This window comes from Juglans regia, chromosome 10 (genome assembly GCF_001411555.2).
Source record: "Juglans regia cultivar Chandler chromosome 10, Walnut 2.0, whole genome shotgun sequence".
Taxonomy (NCBI): Eukaryota; Viridiplantae; Streptophyta; class Magnoliopsida; order Fagales; family Juglandaceae; genus Juglans; species Juglans regia.
The window spans coordinates 35913315-35923380 of NC_049910.1; the positions used below are offsets into that span (position 1 = coordinate 35913315).

A 10066-nucleotide genomic window follows, 5' to 3' on the forward strand; every position below is an offset into this window, starting at 1 on the left:
GGGAAAGCAACATAGGCAGCCATTTCCATCAGGAGAAGCATGGAGAGCAAAATCAGTACTTGAGCTAGTGCATACTGATCTGTGTGGTCCCATGAGGACACTCTCTCAAAGCCAAAACAGGTACTTTATGCTCTTCATTAATGATTTTTCAAGAATGACTTGGGTTTACTTTCTTAAAGAAAAATCAGAGGCTTTTAGTGTTTTTAAAAACTTCAAGTTGTTGGTTGAAAATCAAAGTGGTCAAAAGATGAAGATCTTGAGAAGTGATAGAGGGGATGAATTCAACTCAAGTAAGTTTGATGAATTTTGTCAAGAAGAAGGGTTGGAACACCAACTGACAGTTGCCTACACTCCACAACAAAATGGAGTCTCGGAAAGGAAGAATAGGACTGTTATGGAGATGGCTAGGTCCATGCTAATGGCAAAGGGCATTCCAAAAAAATTATGGGCTGAGGCTGTTAATACAGCAGTATATGTGCTAAATAGATGCCCCACAAAGGCAGTGAAGGATATGACTCCAATCGAAGCATGGAGTGGACACAAGCCAACTGTTAGTCACTTCAAAGTATTTGGATGTTTGTGTTACATTCATGTACCTGAACAAAAGAGACACAAACTTGAAGAAAAGTCAGAGAAAGGGATTTTTCTTGGGTATAGCTCTCAATCCAAGGGATACCGGATCTTCAATCTCAAAACTCAGCAGCTGGTTACAAGTAGAGATGTTCAGTTTGATGAGCATTCAACTTGGAAATGGGAAGAAGAGCATGAACCAGATCTGACTCTTCGTGTTCCAATTATCGAGCAAGTTGAGGAAGAGCTTGAAACATCAGCTCCAAATGATCAACCTTCATCACCATTCTCGGTTTCAGGAAGTGATAGCAACTCTAGAAGTTCAACAGTTTCATCACCTGAGACTTCTCCAAGAAGATTCAGGGCATTAAACGAAATATATGAATCTTGCAACTTCAGTTCCATAAAGCCTGAAAATTATGCAGCAGCCTCTAAAGAACAAGTTTGGGTGGATGCAATGAAGGAGGAGATTAGAATGATTGAGAAAAACAATACATGGGAGCTGGTTGCATATCCTGACAGCAAGGATGTTATCGGAGTTAAGTGGGTATATAAAACAAAGCTCAACCCAAATGGTTCTTTAAACAAGTGTAAAGCAAGATTGGTTGCAAAGGGCTATTCACAACAGGCTGGGATAGATTTCAATGAAACCTATGCACCCGTAGCTAGGTTGGACACCATCAGAACAGTAGTTGCACTTGCAGCTCAAAGAAGTTGGAAGATCTCACAACTTGATGTAAAATCAGCTTTTCTTAATGGAGAACTTGAGGAGGAAGTGTATGTTCAGCAACCCGAAGGCTTTATGAAGGAAGAAGGGAAAGTATTTAAGTTAAAAAAGGCTCACTATGGGCTTAAACAAGCACCCCGAGCTTGGTACAGCAAAATAGATAGCTATTTTTGTGATCATGGCTTCAAGAGAAGTGCTAGTGAACCTACACTTTATGTCCAACTCAAAGGTGAAAGTTTGCTCATTGTCTCACTTTATGTTGATGATTTAATTATAACAGGAAATAATTCGGTTATGATTGAATCATTCAAACAAGAGATGATGAAAACATTTGAAATGAGAGATATGGGACTAATGCACTACTTCCTTGTAATGGAAGTATATCAAGAAGGAGGCATTTTCATTTCACAAAGGAAATATGCTCTTGATTTGCTCAACAAGTTCAATATGACTGAATGCAAATCAGTAGCTACTCCTTTGATAGCAAATGAGAAATTGAAGAAGGAAGATGGTGCAAAAGAAGCCGATGCAGCAGCATATAGGAGTTTAATTGGAAGCTTACTTTACTTGGCTGCCACTCGGCCTGACATCATGTATGCAACTAGCCTTCTCTCAAGATTCATGCAATGTTCAAGTCAAATCCATTTTGGAGCTGCTAAAAGAGTGTTGAGATACATTCAAGGCACAAAGGATTTCGGCATTTGGTATAAACCAAGTTCTCATTCAACTTTGACTGGTTTTACTGATAGTGATTGGGCTGGTTCTGTGGATGATAGGAGAAGCACATCCGGGTATTGTTTTAATCTTGGAACTGATGTGTTTTCTTGGGGATCTAAGAAGCAAGGATCTGTAGCACAATCCACAGCCGAAGCAGAGTATGTGGCTGCTGCTGGAGCTTCAAATCAAGCTATTTGGCTGAGTAAAATTCTCGAAGATATGGGTGCAAAACAGCAGCTGCCAATTGTGATTTATTGTGATAACAAATCAGCAATAGCTATGGCAAAGTATCCTGTCTTTCATAGCAGAACTAAACATATTGCAATCAAGTATCATTACTTGAGGGAAGTAGAAGCAAAAGGAGATGTGAAGCTGAAGTTTTGTAAGTCTAAAGAACAAGTTGCTGATATTTTCACAAAGGCACTTCCAAGAGACAAATTCCAGTTGTTGAGGCTCAAACTTGGAGTGTCAGAAAAATGCATCAAGGAGGAGTATTGAAGATAATGCCTAGTTATGATGCAGTTTTTTCAATAAAGTCTATTAATAGTATTTTGTTATTATAGAGAAACTCTGTTATCGTGCATCTTGGGACAGGATGAGTTTTAATGCTCTATAATTTTCAATGCTATTTATATAATGTACTTCTCCATCTATAATCAGGAGAACATCAGAATCAATCAACAAGTATTTTGGTTGAAGTTATCCCCTCTCTTTTACTTCACCTATATAAATACCAACAATGACATCAGTTTTAAATGTTTTATTGACCAATATATGAAAACGGAATACACGATTTCGACAGTCTTTCCTCATTTATGCACGTTTGAATTGAATCAGATACTGATTTGAGAGCATACAAAACATGTTAAAAAAACAGGCTCAATTATGGAAGGCAGATGGGGTGAATTAAGATAAGGAACAGTTTTATAGAATCAGATATTGCACTTTAAAGCAAGCTTGGCAATGGCAAAGCCAAGCCATAACATCCATATAAGCCTCCAGAACAGATACATGAAGAAGATTCATGGCCATGAGCCGAAATACAAACACGACAAATAACTGAAATGTAAAGCTACTGGGCCGGCCATTAAAGTAAACAGCTAAATAGACCTAAACTAAGATAAGTGGCCCGTCTGGAGCCCGTCCTTCAAGCAAAGTGAAATGAACTAGTTGACTTCAACTCAGCACGAGCTTGCCACTGCTGTTACAAATTCAAAATCCACTCTTTAAAGTTTGCCTTGCAGCTCAAACAGAAAGCAATCTAATCATGAAAATAGGGAGGAAAAAAACATACATACTGATACAGACCAAGTCCTTGCCTTAATATCTAACACTTTTGTCCTTGCCCAAGTGAATTATTTTCATCTCAGCCAAATCTAGTTCGATTTCTAACACCTCTGAATCCGCTTTCATGCCGGAATTACTGGTAGAGGAACCCAAATTTTTCAATCATCACCAGCACTCTTTCTAACATGAGGAAAAAAACTGGTTTAAGTAAAATGAGCTTCAAACTTGTGGGGCTCACCTGTTCTGCACAGGGCCATGATCCTCAGCTGTTCGCATAGAATAGATTACTCTGCCAACAATGTCCGTCATGTGAACAGGACCAAAGTTCCGGCTGTCATTTGCTTCCTGTTATTAGAGAGAAAAAATAAAGTAAATAATCTGTTTATGCCAGACATTTTAAATGCAGTTTGGATAGTGAAAAGAGATAATTTTATATAAAAGTTGAATCAAATATTATTTTTAATATTATTATTATTTTGAGATTTGAAAAAATTGAACAATCTAATATATTTTTAGGATGAGATGAAACACTATTACTATCCAAACAGAACATTCTCAATCGAATAATTAAATTATTAGATAACAAAATCCCATCTACCTCGGGCTTTAAGTTTTCGTTATCAGACGACACCCAGCACTGATTCTTTTCAAGAACAAAGGGCTCCTCTTTTTCATCTTTAGGGACCATTTCATGATACCCTCCCATGCCAGCCAATCTTCTGACTAGAAAATTATTATGTGATTTCATGGGGTCCCTCAACAACACCACATCTCCGGTGAAAACATACCTAAAACAGAAACACATGTGCTGTAAATCAATAAATAAGTCAAACAAGAGATATAAAGATACTAAACAACAAATATGCCATCAAACAAAAGTGCAGGAAACTGATGTAGTGTGGGTGTTTGGGAAGTCGAATCTGTGAATACTAGACATCACAACTCTTCTATAAAACCCAGAAAACAATCCTACGATATGATAGAAAACTCTCTCAAGAGTATTTCTTATAATTTATACTCAAAAATAACAAGAGGGGTAGCCAAACTGGCCTTGTTATGCTTAAATAGAATTCAGAATCCAACCCTAACACAAAACCCTATGAAAAACTGAGTTTACAGTTCTCTTTGGTAAAAGAAAGTAAAGTTACGTTGGGCCTTTCCGGACAAGAAGAGTCCCTCTTCGAGCACCTATAGTAGGAGCCATTTCTTCTCCAGCACTATTCCAGTAAAAGTATGTCAACTTTCCCAGAAAAAAATTCTTCAAACCAGCATCGATTGCTTCTCTGAATGTCATTTGACCACTTTTATAGGGCTGCATCATATTGCAGATATCAGGAAATCTACAAGGAAAACATTTTTTTTTTTTCGTATTAAAAAATTTCCATAAAAAAAAGTAAAATAAAACAGGTGCAGTAAACCCATCAAGAATATTAAGCATCACTTAACCATGTATACCCACTGTGTAGTCCAAAAGTAAATTTTTTTGGGGGAATGTAACCCTCGGGGATCCGACCCCCGAATACACCACACTGTAACAAGTATAAGTTAGCCAACATGATCAAAAATTTTGTCAGGATTACACGATGAGGCAAACCTCAAAGAACATTCCTGACTTGAGGTTTAGATCTCGTGAAGAGCACAACTTAAAAGGATAAAGCCCTCATATAGCACCTCTTATGTTTGTGTATTCCACTGGGCCACTATTTCGTCTATAATCTAAAAATCCTAAGAACCCAAACCATCACCTTCTTTTCCCATTTTAGTTTGAATAACACTTCGTTGATATAAACATTCCCAGAAAACTCATTTGCTATTCAGAACAAACCCCACAAACAAAAACCAAACGGAAAATAAACAGGGACCCAAATAAATATTTAAAGAAAAAAGTTCATTCCAATGAGAGCAATCAATCAAAATGAACAAAAACCCATACGCGAAAATCACAAGAGAAAAATGTAGATGAAGTGAGGGACCTTCCGGACGAGAGAGACGGAATAATCAACCTTGAGGCCTAAGTACCGGTACCACGATGATAGGGAAATTACCATCGCAAACACAGTACTGTTGAACGCCTGATCAGCAAAGATCAAGCAATAGGCTCACTTCGAGGGTGAGTGCCTGCAGAATGTGAGAGAAGGAGATAGAGATAGAGAAAGAGAGAAAATAGTTTGTTGCATTGATTTTTTGCATGAGGGAATCCTCCGGCAGACACTTTATGCTCCTGAATTGTAACAAACTCTAAAAGAGAAAGCTACCGTGCTGTGCAACAAGGAAGAAGACAGACGCCCTGACATGGGCTTAACATTATTCAAGCAACTATCCAACGGATTATGTTATCTATCCCTAATATCCAACGGATATTAGCATGATTCAATTAACTGTATTTTATTAAGTTTGCTACAGTTTGTCCTGACATGGGCTTAAAATGATTCAATTAACTATCCAACGGATTATCTATTTGATCACTAATATTGAGATAGAGTGCACACTTAATAAATATTTAATTATTTTTTTCTTTATTTTCTTAATTTTTCTTCACTACAATAAGTACTATTTACTCATTTCTCTTTCTATTTTATACTTTCTACTTTATTTGAAATAAATAAAATATATTGAAAGTATAATATTTAAATAATATAAAGAAAAAATTGATACGCTATTGCATGATATATTGTAAAAGTCGATATATAAAATAAAATAAAATGAGTTTTAGAGATATATTTTAAAAGAAATGATGAAAAAATCATTGAGAATGCTTTATTGATACGAAACATAACCCAATACTAACACCTAGTTTGGTTACAAATATGAGATAAGATGAAAGTTGAATAAAATATTGATAGAATATAATTTTTTTAATATTATTTTAGTTTTAGAATTTAAACAAGTTAAGTTATTTATTATATTTTATGTATGAGCTTGAAAAAATTATAATAATTAGATGAGATAATTTATGTAACCAATTGAGGCCTAAATCTTTATTGGACTCAAGAACCTACTAAATTTAAAAACCCAAGTCCATCAGCCCACTATCGATGAGAACCCTAGATCCCTTAAGCAACTCAACTCATCTCAAAGCAATCATTGATGAATCATGGGGCCACTATTTTTCAACATTTCCTAAAAAAAGTTAAACTCATATCAACCAACTATACACATTTCAATCTAAAAAGTTAAACACATCTCAACTTAAAAAAGTTAAACCCATCTCAATGGGACCCACAAAATACTATTATTCACAACTCAACTCAACTCATCCAAACATAGCCTTTAGTCTCTTCCTGACAAACTTCACTACTATTCACAAACAGTTCACTATTATTCACAAATTATTCATTATTTTTCACTATTATTTACAGATCATCTAAGACCATGTCATCACTACAATGTCACTAACCCTATATTTATGTCGTGTTTTGCACCCCGAGCAGAAACGCGATATTCAAATTCCATGTCACCTGCAACTAAGAGGGAGAAGAGGCTCTGGTGACATCTGAGGTCACTCCGATGCCAAAGTCAATGAAAAATTCTCTGGTGATGAAGAAAGCTTAGAATATCATAATGAATAGTAAGGGTTTCCAAAGATTACCTCGTGTGAAAGGGGTCACTGTTATTTATACCTGATCCAGACTCCGATGTCAAGGGAGATCATGGTGTGTCAAGTCATACCTGAGTTAGTCTTGCCCCACTTACTTCTCGCCACGACAGCGTGACAGTCCGCGGCTTAGAAGGTCGAGAGAGATCGTGGCGTGTCAGGTCGTGCTAAGTCAGACCTATTGCCATCTTTCTGCCAAGGTTGAGTGTGAGGTCCTGGCCGAGCCGTCCTGCATGCTCTAGAGGCACGTCGTTGCATGCCAAGCTTTCTGACATGCGCATTGAATGCGACATGCCTTGCATCTGACGAGACCACAACGTGCCTTTCAATAGGGTGTCTTGCTTCGTGCCATACGGTAGGGCTTGGTAAGTTGAAGGGGAGATCGGTGAGTACTTTCATCGGATACGCCTGGAAATCTGGCCTTAATCTTCTGGCTGTGACAACTAGGGTGAATACCAACATTTCTGTTTGAGGGTACCTTGCTTCTACTCCGCGGAAGGCTCGGCTCATGTAGTAGATGGGCCGATGTCCTTCTTCCCAGGTCGAATAAGTACGGCTGATACAGCATGTGGGGACACCGCTAGGTACACAGTCAGGGTCTCCCCAGATCTCGTCTAGCTGAGCAGTGGGGGTGGCTTAGGTACAACTTCAAGTCGGTGAAGGTTTTTTCGCTGGTCTCAACCCAATCTTGGGCCTTCTTCAGGACTTTGAAGAAGGGTAGGCACTGGTCGGTTGATCAAGCAATGAACCGGTTCAGGGCTGCTACCTATCCGACCAGCCTCTAGACTTCATGAAGGTGGAGTGCGGAAGGCATTCCCATTACTACTTCCACCTTCTCGGGATTCACTTCAATCCCTCTCTCTGAGACCATGAACCCTAGGAACTTACCTATCTCCACTCGGAATGCACACTTAAGCGGATTGAGCTTCATCCCGGAGGATGGAGAACGCTTCTCGTAGATCTGCCAAATGTTGTCTATGCTCTTTGCTTTTCACTGATAGATCATCTACGTACACTACCGTATTCCAGTCGATCTGCTGCTTGAATATTCGATTGACTAACCGCTTGTAGGTGGCCCCTGCATTCTTTAGGCTAAACAGCATTGTTATGTAGCAGTAGAGCCCTCGGTCTGTTACGAATAATGTCTTCTCTTCGTCGTTCAAATTCATCCTGATCTAGTTGTACCCAGAATAAGCGTCCATAAAGCTAAAGAAGGGATGCCCTGTCGTCGAATCCACAATCAAGTCGATGCGTGGTAGGGTGAAGCTATCTTTCAGGCAGGTTTTATTCAAGTTAGTGAAGCTAACACACATCTGTCACTTCTCGTTGTCCTTCTTCACCAAAAATACATTAGATAGAATTCCGAGTAGTGGACCTATCGGATGAATCCTATAGCTAGGAGGCGGTCCACCTCCTCGGTTATCACCCCATACTTCTCTGCGTTGAAACTCTGCCGTTTCTGCTTGACTTTTCGAGCCGCTGTGTCAGCGCTAAGCCGATACTCGATGATGAAATTTTCGATCCCGGGCATGTCCTCGTGGCTCCAAGCAAACACGTCTCGGTGTTCGATAAAGAGAGATATTAGTTCTACTCTCATCTCTGGGTCCAGCTTAGTCCCGATCCTGACTTGTCGTCCCGGTCCCTTCTGGTCGACTACCACCAGCTCCAAAGGCTCGTTAGGTGTGGCCTATCGAAGGACTTGTTCATCGCAAACTTATTCATCCCATTCGATCAGAACCGGAGGTGCACCCAGCTCGGGCGCCTCTTCCATCCTTTCAATGGGCTCAACCATTTTGACCTCATGCCTCAGCTCTCAGTCGTAGCACTCCCGAGCTAGGACCTACTTTCAACGAACTTCACCCACCCCCGAGCCAGTAAGGAACTTCATTTTGAGGTGGTAAGTGGACATTACTGCCCTCAAGCTATTCAGGGTGGGGCATCCCAGTGTGGCATTGTACGAGGAAAGGGCCTTGACGACTAAAAAGTCGGTCATGGTGGCCGCGGTCTTGGGCGCCTTCCCTGCCAGGACTGAAAGAGTAATGGCTCCCATCGGTTGAACGACATCTTCTATGAAGCCCTTGAGCAGCGTTGGGGCCGGGCGGAGTTGATCCGGATTGATGCTAATTCTAACAAAGGTTTCCCATAATAAAATGTCGGTCGAACTGCCTTTATCGATCAAGATTCTTTGGGTTTTAAAATTTTTAACTTGCATCATTACAACCAATGTATCGTCATGCGGGTGGAAGATGCCTTCTTCATCCCCTTCGTCAAAGGTTATCACAATGCTCCCAGTGCGCCGTAGGGGCCTGCTTTCACCCCTCTCGATGGTGAACACTTCCATGTATCGTTCCCTTCGGGCATGTGCCTTTCGAGCCGACGAAGTGGTTCCACCTTTGGCATATCCTCCGGTGATTGTGCTGATCTCCCCGAGTGGCCTGTCCACCATTGGAGGGCTCTTCCGCCTATCTTCCCTCGCTCCCTACCTTTTTAGGCTCACTCCTCACTTGAACCCCTGGCACCCCCCTCCTTGTCCGTCCGTTTGATTCTTCGATCGGCGCACTCGGTTCCTCTACTCTTCCTCATTTATTCTTTTCAGGGCATAGCAATCTCGGGTGCTATGTCGGTTATTCATGTGATACTTGCAATACGGGCGGTTCTCCACCTCTCAAGGTCGTTCTCTTTTGGGGCTTAAGCGTTGGTTCCCTTCTACTGTCAGGTTTTTGTGGCTCCCCCTGGGGGCGAGCTAGTGTTTATTTCCTTCTCTTCGCATCTGATACTCCCCTCTCTTTCCTTCCACAGTCGCGGCCTCCTCGTTGCCCTACCTCCTTCAAATCCTCCTACTCTACCTCTAACCGTCGCAGGACGGTCAGGGCCTCGAATGTGTCTTCATTGTTGATGAACCCATCAGCTTAGTCTATGAACTCCCTCATCGTGGTGGGAGTTTTTCGTGCTATCTCAAACATGAACGGATTCAGCGGCCAGATTCCTCCCAAGAGGGCTACCAACGTAATCTTCTCATCTTGGTCATCTGTGGTCATGCGCTCTCGATTAAATCGCGAGAGATATAACTTCAAACTTTCACCGTGTCATTGTTTGACAGTAAGGAGGTAAGCTATCGAGCGTCTCCTCTTACTACTTGCCAGGAACTACGTCATGAACAGGCGGACTAG

General features: G+C 40.6%; 1 protein-coding gene across 8 annotated transcripts; it reads right to left on the reverse strand.

Moving 5' to 3' along the window:
- Positions 1–2916: 2916 nt before the first annotated feature.
- Positions 2917–5531, reverse strand: LOC109003566. Of its 8 annotated transcripts, none has more exons than XM_018981742.2 (6): positions 5275–5531; positions 4450–4613; positions 3900–4089; positions 3540–3646; positions 3309–3437; positions 2917–3212 (listed from the first exon to the last, which is right to left on the reverse strand). In XM_018981742.2, exons 1-5 carry the CDS (start codon positions 5347–5349, stop codon positions 3335–3337), a joined length of 639 nt encoding a protein of 212 aa, XP_018837287.1. In that variant the 5' UTR covers positions 5350–5531; the 3' UTR covers positions 2917–3212; positions 3309–3334. The 8 variants fall into 8 exon arrangements, with proteins under 8 accessions (XP_018837287.1, XP_018837292.1, XP_035550285.1 ...); XM_018981747.2 differs by having other exon boundaries at positions 2925–3212; positions 3334–3437; XM_035694392.1 differs by having other exon boundaries at positions 2925–3215; positions 3334–3437.
- Between the last annotated feature and the right edge of the window lie 4535 nt (positions 5532–10066).